Source organism: Rhinolophus ferrumequinum, chromosome 12 (genome assembly GCF_004115265.2).
Source record: "Rhinolophus ferrumequinum isolate MPI-CBG mRhiFer1 chromosome 12, mRhiFer1_v1.p, whole genome shotgun sequence".
Lineage (NCBI taxonomy): Eukaryota > Metazoa > Chordata > Mammalia > Chiroptera > Rhinolophidae > Rhinolophus > Rhinolophus ferrumequinum.
Genome location: NC_046295.1, coordinates 48,805,302 through 48,821,159, shown reverse-complemented (window position 1 = coordinate 48,821,159; position 15,858 = coordinate 48,805,302). Strand labels below are relative to the sequence as shown.

The following is a 15,858-nucleotide window of genomic DNA, read 5'->3' as shown; positions in this document are numbered from 1 at the left end:
GTTGAAAAAATAAAATGAATGAATGACTACAAATGTCTAATTCTAGAAGAGCGAAGTCTAGATTTCAATTATTAGAGTACACTAGCTCGCTGATTTTCCTAAGATTTGAAAACATGCACTGGAAATAAAATTATTTTACTTTACATACCTTAGGTTGTAAATGTAAGGTCATGGAGTAATTTAAACTAAGAGACTCCTGGGTGGGCAGAAGCAGATTGTTAGTCATTTGCAATTCTTCAAGTCACAGAAGTCAGAAATCCAGTGTAAGCCTGATGTGGTGGAAGGTCTTTGAAAGTCTACAGAAGAAGGGCTACCAATGGCCCCCAGAATTTGTCTCCCTCCCAATACAACACTGTACAGTAGTACCTGGAACATCTCCGTTGATGAAGATTTCGGTTTACGAACGCAGTCAACCCAGAAGTAAATGCTTTGGTATTTGAACACCCCTTGGAAGTCAAGCATGTCACGCAGCTTCCGCTGAGTGCAAGATCCTGAGGCCTAGCTGTCGGCTGTTTTGGAACGTTTCAGAACTCAAACGGTCTTCTGGAATGAATCACATTAAAAAACCAAGGGACCACTGTAGTTCTTTTCTGTCCTTTTCCCTTTATGGAGCAGAAGGAGCATCTGTTCTTCTCTAATGTTCTAAAAAGATCAATATCTGACTGAAAGGTCTTCTCTGATCAAACATCAAAATTCTAAACACATACGTTTCAGTTTTCCAATTCATACCCTAATTTACAGGAAAGCCAAATTGTGTTCCAAAGTCTAGAAACAAATGTGTTTAATAGAGGTGGAATGAACATCGTTAGCTACCATCCATTCTCACCTTTGTCCTTCCTAAAGGGACCCAGATTCTTCTACTACTCCTCTAAAACTTTTCCTAAACCAGTTCTTCTGTACAAGAATTACTCCACAGGGTGTGGCAATACTGCTGTCCCATAATAAATGTAATCATGCATCACCACACTTCCTTTGGACTCTATTAAAGGCCATTGTCTGCCTGTCAAACAGATTATTGGCTTGTTTCTCATGTATTTTCAGAACCAAAGCATCTAGATATAACATTATACAAAAATTGTACCGACATGTTTTAAAACACCTTTAGTATAGACATTGTTAGAACAGACTGCCGCATTAGTTAGGGTTTGGATTCCAGCGGTGCCATTTACTTCATAAATGCGATTTCCCCATCTTTAACAAGGGGATCTCATTTTCTTAGCAGAGTTGTTATGAGGATTAAATGACTTAATATCTGCAAAGCCCTCAAAACAGTGCCTGGCAACAGCCAGTACTTATATGTTCATAATTATTTTAAGACCATTGCCCCTTAGAATCTTTTAAATTTAAATGCTCTTAAAAAGCAGAGAAATTAAAACTGTCAAATTTTCACAACGCTCTGCAGTGTTTGCTAGTTCCAGGTGTGCAGTCTTCTTTCAAAAATTCGAGTATGCCGCTCCCTGATTATCCTCTGCGATTACGCATAGTCTTCAAAACAGTTTGGTTTTGTTGTTTAAGTAAAACTAACCCTTACGCAATCTAAGAAAAAAGCAGAGCATTTCCCTTGACCACACTGAGAGAGCTGGGTGAGCAGCGGATGCTTAAACGCTGGCGTTTCTAGAGGATAGGCAACTAAGATCTCCCTGACAGGTCTTGGAATTACCAGAAAAATAGCCACGCCAGGAAGCCTCAAACCCAGAGTGAAGTCGCCCTAGAAGCAACCGGGGCATCCAGGTGCAAAGCCGAGGCCCCGCCATGGGATGCGCCCCGACCGCGGACACCGCGTCTCTCTTGGAGATCCAGAGGCTTCCTCCCCACGTCCCCCCGGTGCTTTCACGGCCTAGAAAAGAGGAAACCCAGGAGACTCCCAAACGCAGCGACAGACACCGCGCGTCTAACCCCGGCAGGATTCGACCACCAACCTCTGGAGAGCGCCCGCGCGCGCGCCCGGCGGCGACGACACGGGTGGCAGTGGGCGTGGTGCTTTGGGGGCGGGGCGGGACACTGTGAAGGCGGGGCGGGGCGGCCTTCTGGGCGGGGCGCGCGTTTCCGGCGTGCGCGGCGGAGCGCTCCGGCGGGGGCACCGCCGGCTTCCAATCGCGCACAATGAGACAGCGCTGAGCGCCGGAAGTGGGGCCGAAGGAAAACACGGAGAGGGAGCCCAGCCGGGACAGAAAGAGGCGGAGGACCGCGGCGGAGGTGGTGAGTGTTTCGAGCCTCTTCTCCCCGTGTCCCTCCGAGATTCACCTCCGGGGTGGGTCTCCGGTGGGATCCCGGGTCTCCAGAGTAGAGGGTGGGCCAGGCCAGGGAGTTACGTTGGCTCTATCCTCCGCCGGCCTCTTTGCCCCAGTTGCGAGGACCCGGGAGCCCCCAGGCCAGCGGGGACTGAGCTCTCGGGTTCGAGTCCGCATCTTCACGTTGTGTCAGACCCTGCGAGGGCAGGAGAAGAAGGGATTTGCGTGGGGGCACTGGGCCCCGGCCCTCTGGCCGGCCGAGGGGGATCTCGGAACCCCATCGAAGAGGTAGGTCACTTCCTGCTGCCTGGTCCCCGCGGTGGCTTCGTGGCCAGGGGTACGGGGACGCCTCCTCTTCCTCCGCCTTCAGCCGGCCCCAAAAGATGAAAACTGAGGCAGATCAGGGGTGGGGCGATCAGATGGGGATCGAAAAGGGGAAATTGCTGTTCGTGACAAACCCAAGCTTGTCTGGGGTTGGAGAATGAGGACTGGGAAGAGTACCTGAAGTTGTCCCTTGGTCGGAAACCCAGCCCCTTTGACTAGAGCCGAGCCTTAGTCGGGAGCCCAGCCCCTCTGTAGCCCAAGCGATCGAAACTTGTCGTGGTGGTGAGTGGTGGTGAGGGGAGCCAAGGCCCCGGGCTGCGGAGAAGGGACAGAAAAGTGGAGTTTTGAGGAAATGTACTACCTTCAGAGAAAGTTTGGTTACTTTGTATAACACTTAAAAGTAATTGCCAACTTTTTAATAAAAAAACTTTTGAGAATTTTCTAACGGTATAGGCTTGGGATGGGGGGATGGTTTTTTAAAGTGAAGCTCTTTTGTTATGTAGGTAAAAGCCAACCAATTTGGTATGAGTAACTTTTTTGTACTACAGTTGTACAAACTGTAGGGAGCTTCCCTTATTCGTACATTTAATCTTCATGTTGAATAGTAAGTACTAGTTTTCATGAAGAATAGTTTAGAGCTAAGCCTCCTAACATCTAGTGTAATGCACTGGTTATTGCAACGTGATGTAAATTAGGAGTTGTTCATAGGCTTTTGAGTGTGCAGTATATATGTGTGATATTTTGTACACTTGGTATGGTACCTCGTTATAGTTTGATTTTTTTCCCCCCAAATTTTTCCCTTACACTTTCAGGTGCAGAGTAAGAAAATTGAAGTCAAAGACCATGGGAGATGCAGCAAAACCTTATTTTGTGAAGCGTGCTAAAGACCGAGGGACTATAGATGATGAAGATTTCAGAAGGGGTCACCCCCAGCAAGATTTTTTAATAATGGATGATTATACTAAAGGCCATAGCAGTAAAATGGAAAAGAGCCTTCCCAAGAAAAAAATAACACCAGGGAACTATGGGAATACCCCCAGAAAAGGACCATATGCTGTTTCCAGCAATCCATATGCATTTAAAAACCCAATTTACAGTCAACCCCCTTGGATAAATGACAACCACAAAGATCAGAGTAAGAGGTGGCTGTCTGATGAACTTGGTGGTAATTCAGACAATTGGAGAGAATTCAAACCTGGGCCTAGAATTCCGGTTATAAACCGACCAAGAAAAGACTCCTTTCAAGAAAGTGAAGATGGATATAGGTGGCAAGATGGAAGAGGCTGCAGAACTGTAAGACGACTATTTCATAAAGACCTGACAAGCCTAGAAACCATGTCAGAAGTAGAAGCAGGAAGCCATGGTAATGTGTTACAACTTGTCAAGTTACAGCCCCAGTCAGCAATGTCTTTTCTTTCTCATCCAAATGAGTTTTATTATTTTCAGCAATGTAGTTTCAATTTTGCATAGTTTCTGCTTTTTTAATGAGATTATTTTTAAGGATTGTAATTGTGATATTTGGGTAACTTCAACACATTGCATACATTGGTCCCTTTAAAAGTTGACCTTGCCACAAGGCTCATTTTTACTTCAGTAAACATTTCCTATTGGTGCTTTTTACAAAGAGGGTGATCATACCCTCCTGGAGACTATATCGTAATTTCTGTGTATATGTAATTTCTAAGTTATGTATCACAGTTGTATTTGAATAATTAATGTGTCCATAATATAAATGACAGAATATTAGGCTTAAAAAAATCTCACTCGAGGTAACACAATATAGCCTGCGTATATATCTCCTACTGCAGAAGGATGTATGTCTTTGGGTGGAGCATCAATCTCCAGAGGAGGGTAGTCCTAGATTTTTTTTTTTCTCAAAAGTGAACATGGCAAACAGGTTGTGAGACATTAAGTTTAGAAAATCAGAAATACAGATAAAAGCTTTGCCTTTTAGTTTCAGTAAAACCAAAATCCATTTCTAAGTGCCCTACGTGTTTAATTATAATTGTCCCAAAGTAATTATTTATATGTTTTTCTAAAAGACGGATAGCGTTTGTCCATGTAGCAATGATTTCTATAAAAAGGAAAATTGTTTTTATCTAACAGACGATAATTACGGAAATGAAATAGAGTCATAAATTTGAAGGAAAAAAATCAAACAACAATATTTAGTCTGGAAATGCAATTATGCTTAGAAAATTACATTTGGAAAAGTGGTCTTTTAAGTTTATTGGCTTGTAAACCGTTTTTAGTGGCCATGTAGAATGGGTTGCAAACTGGCTGGCATTTTTAAAATTTTTTAATTTAACGACATTTAGGCAAATGTTGGCACTTTCTCCGTATCCAGAGGCCCTTTTCCTATATGCTGTGTCACAGTGGCCTGTTTATATATATGTATGTTACCTGTAAGGCATTTGAATTTGTGACCTGGACGTTCAAATCAAAATACTTAACGACGGGAAGAGTCTTTTTTTTTTTTTTTTTTTTTTTTTTGGTCTTTAGAGCCTTATGAAAGTATTAAATGGGAGAAAAGGTGCTGTTTGATATTTTTTTAAGATAGGAATAGCAAAAGAAAATTGCTTTGTATCAAATAGCCAGAACAGAATGAGGTGTTATACAGGAATCACATAGGGAGGGATAAAACCTTGTAAATCTTTTAAGATAGAAAGAACCTGAAGGAATTATCTGACAGAGTTCTCTGTTGTGATATATCAAAGGTAGAGTCACAATTTTACAAAGCAGACAGCTGTGGCTCGAAAAGGTTCAATTTATCAAGACTTGTTTATGCCAAGTGGCAGATGAGGAAGTGGAACTGAAATCGGGTGCGGTGCTGCCCTGCAATTAAAATTAACTCAGCCCCACTGGACCTGGACTTTGACAGAGGGAAACTGAACATGTATTGATCATTTCTGGGCTTTGAATTTGTTTTCCTTTTTAAAAGTTTATGTATATTTAAGTATTTCTGTATTACTGTGTTTGTGGGACATGGACGTTTTAATTTAGTTACCAGTAGTTGGTCTTTTAGAAAGAAAATTTGATCTTGAGGAACGTTATAAAAAGATTTATGGATCTAAACTTTGCAACCAGAAAGATATTAAAAGGGACTGTTTACAGACCAAAAACCTCTCATGTGTATTCTTGTTTAGTCTTAAAAGAAATTCATTTAAGTGGTTTTGAATAGGAAGAACATTTTTACTATCTTTTTAGTGAAGGCAATCCAAAATCTCCCATGTTTTCTCTATATGAAATACAGGTGTGTGCTTTCACAATTGCTAAATAAAGGACTTTTCAGTCTATCCCTTCAAAATCTTCATAAAGGAAACATTAAACTTTTGTATAACATTACCTACTGTAGAGAGAATTGCAGTGTAAAGTATGAACTTTGCACTGCGCTCAGAGATTCCTAAAAAGGATGTCACTAAAGGGACTGAATTTATCCTTAAATCAAAATTATGTCTTAATAAGGAAGGGTCTTATTAAATGAGGTGAGAAGATGTAATGAAAATTATTTCAAGTTCCTTTGTGTTTTAATATTATTTATTTTTCGGTTCTCCATTACTACTTGTACTTCATCCCTCAAATATCCTAGATTGCCAATGTAGTGTATTTGGGACAATGCCATTAATGATCTTAGCTGGAAACATCCACTCAAATACTCATGTTCTTTATGAATGGAATAATGGACCATATGCAAATAAAATAGGGAAACTTGGAATACTCTATATAGATAACTCATTACAAAAAATTGGGGATGAGCCAGGTAGTCTTCCTCTAAGTAATTATGGGAATTTTTTAGCAATATCCAGCTTTGCCTTCTAAGATTCCCTCCGGTGGTATTTTATTGGATCTTTTTTACTTTGCAGGCCTGTGAAAATCAGTTCAGAAGGTCATACATAGTACCTGGTCTGTTCTAGATGTGAATGGGTATGCTACAAGAAGGAATTTTAGTTCATTCTTTTTAGTTATTGTATTGTTAGGTAGAGGCTGAATTTAAGAATTCCATCTATGCTTTAATCTGTGTTTCTATTCCCTTTACTTTGACTTAGTCATATGGCCCTGACAAGTTATATTCTTGGACCAGCATTTTCCCCATCTGTACAATGGAGATAATTTTAGCATCCGTGACAGGATCACTGTAGGGATTAAATGAGGCAGTGCACATAAACTGCTTGCATTGCATCTGTCGCATAATAAGATACTCTGTAATATAGTAGCTGCTGTTATCACCATCAGACACAATTCTGCAGCAATCTACTTCTCAGCATAAAAACAATAAGAAGTGTTCTTTGGAGAGAAATTTAAGTCATTTTTTTCTGGAAAATGACAGCAGGTATAGTTATATTGAGGGGTGATCTGGAGAGAGGAAGGCTTGAAAAATTAATTTGGTTCCATATCAGTGTTTTTTGAATTAATATGGACTTTCCAAATGGGTAGTGCACATATGGGTATAAATCTCTAACGAGTGCCTAAGTAAGTAAGAAACTGGCTTGAACACTGAAATCAGATGCAATTATTTAGAGTTTTTAATAATAAATAAGAATAGACAAACCTTTAATTAAAAGAAGTGTTTATCTCAAAATTTAGGCAGACCAAGAGTACTCTCCTTAAAAGATTGATTATTTAATTGGAAGTAGGGGGAGTGTTTTGTTTTGTTTTGTTTTAAATTAAAATTTACTGTGGTGAGTGGTCCACAAAACGACATAGATTTCAAGTGTACAATGCTATAATACATCATCCATATATTGCTTTATGTGTTCACTACCCAGAGTCAGTTCCCCTTCCATCACCATATATTTGACAGGGGGAGTGTTTAAAAGCAAGTATTAATGTAGAGTGATTTTGTCTTCCACTAACTACTTGCCTTTTGGTATTTTGTTTGGTCCATTTTGATTGCTTTTTTTAAAAAAACTGTATTTGTCCTAATACTTATTAATTTTTGTTTAATTTCCACTCACTGTAGTATAGAAGCTGTTTGCAGGATTTCATTATACTCATCTTATGGTAGATTGAGCACAATGTTTGCTGCTTTTCCTTTAAAGCTGTTGGCAATACCTTTTTTAAAATTAGAAGTCCTATACCTCCTTTTTCTGACACAGAATTTTGTTTCAATCAACTGAGTCATTGTAACTGCTGTACAAGTAATGAGTTCTACTGAAAACTTGACAGGAATTGCCTCATGCAGGACATTGTAGTAGGTGTATGTTTTCAAAGGCTAATTATTGGTAAGCCATTTTAAAACTATTCAATCTATCACAATTTTAATTGGGGAAATGAATTTAATTTTAATCTCATATGTTACTAATAGCTTCATTTTCGGAACTTGAAAGAAGTTATCAAAGTTATTTTAAACAGTTTTTTGTAGATCAATCCCACAGTCAGTCGTCTTTGGTTTCAAAGATTGAAAGGTTATAGTTTAAAAAAGGGAACAGATTCGTTTATTATAAGGATTGTAGAACTAACAACACAGTCTATAAACAAATTAATTAGTCTGTACTTGCAGAAAACTTCTATTTGAACTGCTAATTGTTTCTTTCCTTTGAAACGTGCTCAGTGTCCAGACAGGCCATCAAGAGAAGCTAAAGTGAAAGTAAAGATAAAATGGGAAATAGTTGTCCTTAGTAAATAAAATTTTGGCTTGGACTTCTTGATATTAACGTGGCGGGACGGCCCAATTATGTGAAGACTAAATTTACAACTAAATGATGGATTTTTCACTCCAGATAAGAATTTAATTGATTTCTGAGTTCCTTGGAGATGCATTGTCCATCTTTGCTCTGCTGATTTTGTTCACTTATAAAAATAAAAGCAAAATGGATAGTTTTCATTAGAATAAGAGGTATATTTAACAGCTCTATTAGAATATAGTAGATGTATATTATACTCGTATATTATGACATATTAGATATATTAGAATTACAGGTATACTTGCCTTCAGAGGATAATTTTTACTATTACTTGAGTATGCTCAGCAGTATACCAGGAAGAGAAGATAAAATCAAATTGTATGGTTGAAGTAGAATTCTTTTTAAGTTTCCAAAAAGATGATTTTTATGGATTGATGTATCCAAATGAGGTGCTTACTGAGTATTCCACCTTTTATCCATGGGAGAGCTAGAGCTTCCTTGTTGCTCTGTGTTCAGATATTACTCATGTGATTTAATTTATAAATATGTAAGTTATGCTTTTTACTCAGAGTGATATTACTGAATATCGCCAATAAAAATTTCCCCCTAACTTAAGAAAACAAGAAGCAGAGGTCCAGACCTCGGAAACCACGGAGGATAAGAAATGAAGACAGTGAACAGGATGGAGACTTGGAAGGCCCTGTCATTGACGAGTCTGTGCTTTCAACGAAGGAGCTCCTGGGCTTACAGCAGGCTGAGGAGCGATTGAAAAGAGACTGCATTGACAGGCTGAAAAGGGTAACATCTATTATTTGTTAATTAAAACCCTGGTTTTGGTTTAAATTATGTCAGTAATTGGGAATATGTGCTTTGATGAATTAGGTATCCTACTTGAATTATTAGTAGTTAAGCACTACAAGTTAAAAGTGACATTCAGTTTGATTTAATAGCATTACTGTTAGGATAGCGATAAAGAGTGACAAAATATAGTAACGATTTTTAAAGTGAAGGGGAAATCCTCTTCTGGCTAATTTTTGTTAACCTGTATTTTTGAAGACACACATATATATATTTCTCTATAAATCTCTTCAAATTATAGCGACCAAGAAACTACCCTACAGCAAAGTACACTTGCAAACTTTGTGATGTTTTAATTGAATCCATTGCATTTGCCCATAAGCATATCAAAGAAAAGAGGCACAAGAAAAACATTAAGGTAAGTTTAATGTAACCCAAACAAATATGTTTACTTGTCAGTTGTTATTACTTGTTATCTTTGTGACTTCTCCTTTAGGCAATGGTATTTAACTTCACAACTTACCATATTTTGCCATATATAATGTGCACTTTTTTGCCCAAATTTGTGAGGGAAAATAAGGATGCGCATTATACATGGGTGGTACTAATTCCATATCTGTATAAATGTCTTTAATTCTTTTATTTATGCTTATAAGTTAAAAATGTAACTCTAGAAATCAATAACTATATCCTTATGCAAAATAATACCCTGCAAAATGATAGTCAGTTTTGTTGAACTTTTGATGAACTTGCAACCAGGAAGAGTTCTTGGCCTTCTATGATACATAAATATCATAAATTTGTTACCAGTTCATCAAATTTCTTGTACCTTGTATCTGTTCTTATGTTTTGTAATTATTTGTTACATAAAATTTCTTGTGCCATAATGTTAAAAAATAAATGCTAAACTTCCTTTATAGTACAAAAATCAAGTACCTAAATGTAAACAAATAAAAATTTGAATTAAAAAATTAAAATGATTTTTTTTTTCCCTGAAAGTTTGGGCCAAAAATATGCGTGCGCATTATAGAGGGAAGCGCATTATACACAGCAAAATACGGTATATTATTGAATTTACTGTAGCCCAAATATTTTATACTGGTGAGATATGTTTTGCTGGGTAATCTTATGAATTTCCTTAAGGGCAGTATCAGGATGAATGAAGTCATTGATAGGATCTAGGTATATGTCCTTATGCATGTAATAATAAAGCAAATAATTTATTGCTGTTTTTAATGTTCTTTCTTTGCACTTTTTTCCTTATTCTTGCTTTGCTTTATTATTACTTTATAATCATGAAGAAGTATGTGTATGTTTGATAAGATGAAGACTTAACACAGCTAAAGTGAGAGGAAGAGCCAAGAAAAATATTCCAGAATATTCTATGGGTATTAGTAAATGGTAGAAGGTAAAAAAGTGTGAGTCATTTTTAATCTCAATATTCATCTTAAAAGGAGAAGCAGGAAGAAGAGCTGCTCACTACATTACCCCCACCCACGCCCTCCCAGATAAATGCAATTGGTATCGCCATTGACAAGGTGGTACAGGAGTTTGGCTTACACAGTGAGAACTTGGAACAGAGGCTAGAAATTAAACGGGTCATGGAAAATGTGTTCCAACACAAGTTACCAGGTATTTTCTAGATTTGTTTTTCTATTTAGCTACCTAAAGGTACCTCATTCATTTTTTCTAGTAGTAATTTTCACCTCATAGAAATTGCTTGTCCACATCCTGAAGCTCTTAATTTTTTGTGTGTTTTTGTTTTTCCTGGCTTCCCCCAAAGTAGCAAAGACTTTTACATGCATCGTTATTAAACCTGTCTTCATTACGAATATCATTATGTGCATGTACTTGAAATTAAATGCCCTATATTATTGGCATTATGAGACTCTTATATATTAATTCAGTTACCTTTCTATTTAAATTGACATGGTATTTTGAGTTAAAATAAGAGAAGTATCCTGGAGTCGTTTTCAGATTGTCTGTGTCCAAAAAAGATTCTGTTTAACCACACTTAAAAGAATTACAACATCTAAAATGAGCTTTGTGAACTAATTTGTAATAGATTTTGTGTACTGTTGAATTCATTTTCCATGTTATGTCTATGGAGCCATGGAAAACCGTTTTTTAAAAAGTTCTACAAGTGGTCCTGAACCATAGCTAGGGTTTGAATCACTATTTAAATGATCACTGTATCACCCATAGAACCATTTGTTCTACTGAAAGATCATTCCATATAGTAAATCATGCATATTCATGTATACTTTCATAAAAATAAAGTGAGAATCTGCTCATTTCATTACGTAAGTACCTCATCCTTTATGTTGTAATTAGGTTCCTGAAAAGTCATTTGTAATTTCGATGACTTTTGCTATACATTTCCATTGTAAAATTGAATGTGCTTTTTAATGGGAAGCTATTAAAGACCAAAGAAATTACTTGACTTAACCTGAGGGGGGGAAAAAAACAACAACACAGTCCCCTGATGAGAAGGGATCATTTTTTGGCACAATAATCATAAAATATTGAGGAAAAAATGCCATCAATACATATAGGCTGTACACATACACATCTTCCTCTGAAAAGTGAATCACCAGTTGCCTAGCATTTTAAGTTATATCCGTGATAGCATTATTTTTCTAAAGTCCTAAAGGGATTATATTATTTTTAATGCTTTTTGTTTATAATGTGATGAGTATTCATATTGAAAAGTAACTTTATGTTGGAGGTCATTTTTATGATTTGGTTTATGGAAACATCTTTATAGTAAATTATACCTATGTGTGCTTTCTGAAAGGTGAGATGTTTACATTAACTCTTTAGTATACAATCAGGTTTATAAATTTAAAACAAAGTTGGGCATTCCTTTTAGACTTTCACATTTTCAACATTTAAAAAATAGCAAATTGTATTTTCTGTACAAAATGTGAAATGATAATTCATCAATTTTTTTAACATGTTTTACAACTGACATGAAAAGAGTGGTTCTTAAGTTAAACCACACTCTATGCATCCTTCCCTGTTAAATAAAATAAAATTAAGGCAAAAGTAGAGTCACCCTTTCCTATCGGACTTGAATACTGTTTTGCTTTTGTGTGTAGTTTTGTTTGTTTGTTTGTTTTAAGGAGGGTGCAGTTCACAGTGGCTCATGCGGGATCGTAACCAACTGAGCTAACTGGCCACCCCATTGTGTGTAGTTTTAATTGATGGTTCCATTTCTGAAATAGCAGTGTTTCGTTAATAACTTTCAAGAAATTTTACTTTATAATTTTCACTTGTTTAATTTCTTTTAGATTGTTCTCTAAGATTATATGGGTCATCCTGTAGCCGATTGGGTTTCAAAAATTCGGATATAAACATTGACATTCAGTTTCCAGCCATTGTAAGTATAAAATGAAATGCTGAAATTTTCAGAGTGGTACGGAAAATTTTTTTTCCAAACGTGAGCTATGTGTGAATATACTTTAGATATTTGAAACAGTTTAAGTGCACTGGTGATGGCTTTTTTCCTAAAATTTCTGTTTTTTTATGTTCTTCTGCCTGTCTTCAATTTTAGAGCATTTCTTTTGACACTACAGCTTTTCATACTTGCTTTACTTTATAGATGTTTCATACTTCAAGCACTGGTATTCTAACTATGTGAATCTAATGGGGTTATTTAGGTTCTGCTAACTTTAAAAGATTAAATTATCTTGGTAAAGTCAATTTTCCAATGGCAGGAAAGGATTTTAGGTTTTAAGCAATATAGATATGTAAACATTTATGACCTGAAAGCTTAATTCTCTCCTGAGTTTCCTCTTTTATACGCCGACTTTGTTAAAATAATTATGCTTTTGAAGAACCACACCTAGCCTAGCTTTCTGGTTTAAACATGATTTAGAAAGCTTTTGATGAGTCAGAATTTTAAAACTAGAAGGCACATTAGTAGATTATCCATTTATCCACTGTTGGTTCCCACAAACCTGTTTGCAAATTGTTCGTATCCATCTACCTGTGTTGCTAGTTAAAAGTACAGATTCAGGATTGTAGACCGTGGTAAAGAATTTCATTTGACCTAAGGGCAGTAAGAATCCATTGAGAGTTTTAAGGAGGGCCATGACTAGATCTAATTCATGATTTTAAATGGAGCAAGGATTGGAGAAAGCCAAGACTAAAATGGAGAGTGAGTACGTGATCTGTTGAAGTAGTCTTATAGAGTGAGAGGTAACATTGTTCAGTTTGACAACTTCTAGCCACAACTTTGAGATTTGCTGAGAGGCTAATTACCTCAGGAGGTTAATTAGTTAACCATGTAGTAGTTCTCTGGCCCACACTCATCCTCATTTGGTGCTCGTCTCTCTTTCCTGACTAACCTGAGCATACACCATAATGAGTAATTTCTTCACTCTGATAGCAATGTGCTTTCTAATTTGGAAAAGCAATTTAGTTAACTTCAGATGACTGTGTGTTATCTCAGTGAAGCAAAAGTACTTATGGATTATTTGATGTGTTCATTGATTTATTTTTCTAGATGTCTCAACCAGATGTTCTCTTACTTGTTCAGGAATGTTTAAAGAACAGTGGTAAGGCTAAATTCTTTCCACACTTTGTTCTGAAATGTATGTTTTGTCTATAATTTGAATATATCGTTTCTGAAACTTTGAAAATAGGAAGTCATGTTTTTAAATTTATTTATATGAATAATATCCAAACAAAAACCAGAGTGAATGCCCATGAACTATTAGCAAGTTAGAGTCCTGTTAGTTGTTTTACTGTGCAGAATAACCATTTTAGCTTGATGATAATACTACAATTTATAAAGATTAAGTGAGTCCTAGACCAAGACTAAAAAGACACAAAATATGTAAAATTTATTCTTGAGGGTAAAACTAAAGGAAAATATGCTTTATTCAGTGTTTTAAGTTAATACTTTAGAAGTGGTAAATAGTTGTGACCCACCCCTGATTCAACAAATAATTGTTCCCAGGTAGATTTGTCAGTTGTCTAAGTAATGTCCAGCTTGGGGCTTTATGGTTTTTTATGCTTTCCAGAGGCCTCATCAAACTACCTCATCTCTTGAATTAGTCTTTCCCATCCTTTTTGTTGAATTAAATATGTAAACATATTTTCTTCCCTTATAATCAATAGGTTGTTTGACCCCAAATATTTTTAGTAGCTTTTGCAGCAATTTGGTTTGAATGTCCTATCCATGTTTCTAATTATGTTATTCATATAATATTTAAATATTCTGATTCAATAATGTAGTCATTTCTAATCAAACATTGGTTTTGCAAAATAAGGATTTTAAATTAATGTAATTATTTGATTCTTAAATATAATACTTTTTTATTTTTCAAGTCTCAGAGCTTTATTTAGTAATGATCTTTAAAAGGGCCAAACAGATAAGCCACAACTCGTACTTTATCTAGTTCTTGTTTTTAAACAAAGGTTAATTAACCTACTTAATAATTTTTTCTTTTTTCCTCAGATTCTTTTATTGATGTTGATGCAGATTTCCATGCTAGGGTGCCAGTGGTGGTGTGCAGAGAGAAGCAAAGGTCTGTTTCTTTAAGCTGTTTATATATTAAATATCAACTTGCCCAAAGCACATGTATTTCACTAAATTTTAATGTCCAATTTCTAGATTATAAAATTCTTATGTGGCTAATTTCACGGATTTGCTATTAGCATTCTCCTTACATTTTGGCAATTGATGCAAAAGAAAACTTTTATTTTTAAAAGAATAAAATCACTAAAAAGGAAAAAATATAGGAAGGAAGCATTTTGACCCATTTCAACATGGTAAACAACTCTATCAAATAGTTAACTTGCTCTGCTCACCTTTATTTCCTATTCTTCTTAGCAGCATGTTTAGCAGTGCTAAATAACAACTAGTATGACTTCGCCCATGTATCTCCTCCTCCATCTGGATATATTACTATCAAGACTATATATAGGCTGTAATGATTTTTTTTTTAATTAAAGTTTATTGGGGTGACAATTGTTAGTAAAGTTACATAGATTTCAGGTGTACAATTCTGTATTACATCATCTATAAATCACATTGTGTGTTCATCACCCAGAGTCAGTTCTCCTTCCATTACCATATATTTGATCCCTTTTACCCTCATCTATCACCCCCCACCCCCCTTACCCTTTGGTAACCCCTAAACTATTGTCTGTGTCTATGGGTTTCTGTTTTTCATTTGCTTGTCTTGTTCTTTTGTTGTTTTTGGTTTATATACCACGTATCAGTGAAATCGTATGGTTCTCTGCTTTTTCAGTCTGACTTATTTCGCTTAGCATGTAATGATTCTTTATTAGGCAGATTCTTCTAACTCTTGGGAAAACTCTTTTACAAACATGAATTCATGCTCCCATTTGAAACATTTCACAGTATTTTCCTTATTTTCATTTTTCCCAAAAATAGTTTTAATATATGAAAACACAAAGCTTTAGTTCTGAAATTTAGAATTTACTCAGAAAATAGCTGCCATATCTTATTTAAATCCAAAAACAATCCAATTTCTTAAATGACCCATAAAGATTTAGTGAGTTTTACTTGATTTTCATTTTTAAGGTATTTATTTTCAGTATAAATTTATTGTTGACATAAAAGATACCTAATACGTATATAACACTTTTTTATCTTTGTCTTTTTCCTTTCAATTCTCACCTCCCACCCCTACCAGTGGTCTTGTTTGTAAAGTGAGTGCAGGAAATGAAAATGCTTGTCTGACAACAAATCATTTAACTGCCCTTGGAAAACTAGAATCAAAGCTGGTTCCTTTGGTGATTGCATTTAGGTACTGGGCAAAGGTAGGTTTGAGTTCTTTAAATGCATGAATATGAGGTGTGATCAAACAATATGGTGAATGTCTAAATTTACAAAACATTTTATT

General features: G+C 36.1%; 1 protein-coding gene across 5 annotated transcripts in view; it reads left to right on the top strand.

Moving 5' to 3' along the window:
- The first annotated feature begins 2,065 nt into the window (after nucleotides 1–2,065).
- Nucleotides 2,066–15,858, top strand: part of TUT7 (terminal uridylyl transferase 7) — a 55,268-nt gene continuing 41,475 nt past the window's right edge. For 3 of the 5 annotated variants that reach the window (XM_033122691.1, XM_033122687.1, XM_033122690.1), the window contains exons 1-9: nucleotides 2,066–2,199; nucleotides 3,368–3,918; nucleotides 8,796–8,977; nucleotides 9,279–9,395; nucleotides 10,432–10,609; nucleotides 12,271–12,359; nucleotides 13,488–13,539; nucleotides 14,445–14,514; nucleotides 15,649–15,775. In XM_033122691.1, the coding sequence (XP_032978582.1) occupies nucleotides 3,399–3,918; nucleotides 8,796–8,977; nucleotides 9,279–9,395; nucleotides 10,432–10,609; nucleotides 12,271–12,359; nucleotides 13,488–13,539; nucleotides 14,445–14,514; nucleotides 15,649–15,775 (1,335 nt within the window). In that variant the 5' untranslated portion in view covers nucleotides 2,066–2,199; nucleotides 3,368–3,398. Of the gene's footprint in view, nucleotides 2,200–2,240; nucleotides 2,520–2,706; nucleotides 2,838–3,367; nucleotides 3,919–8,795; nucleotides 8,978–9,278; nucleotides 9,396–10,431; nucleotides 10,610–12,270; nucleotides 12,360–13,487; nucleotides 13,540–14,444; nucleotides 14,515–15,648; nucleotides 15,776–15,858 lie in introns of those variants that run through there. The other 2 variants (XM_033122688.1, XM_033122689.1) reach the window with 2 other exon arrangements.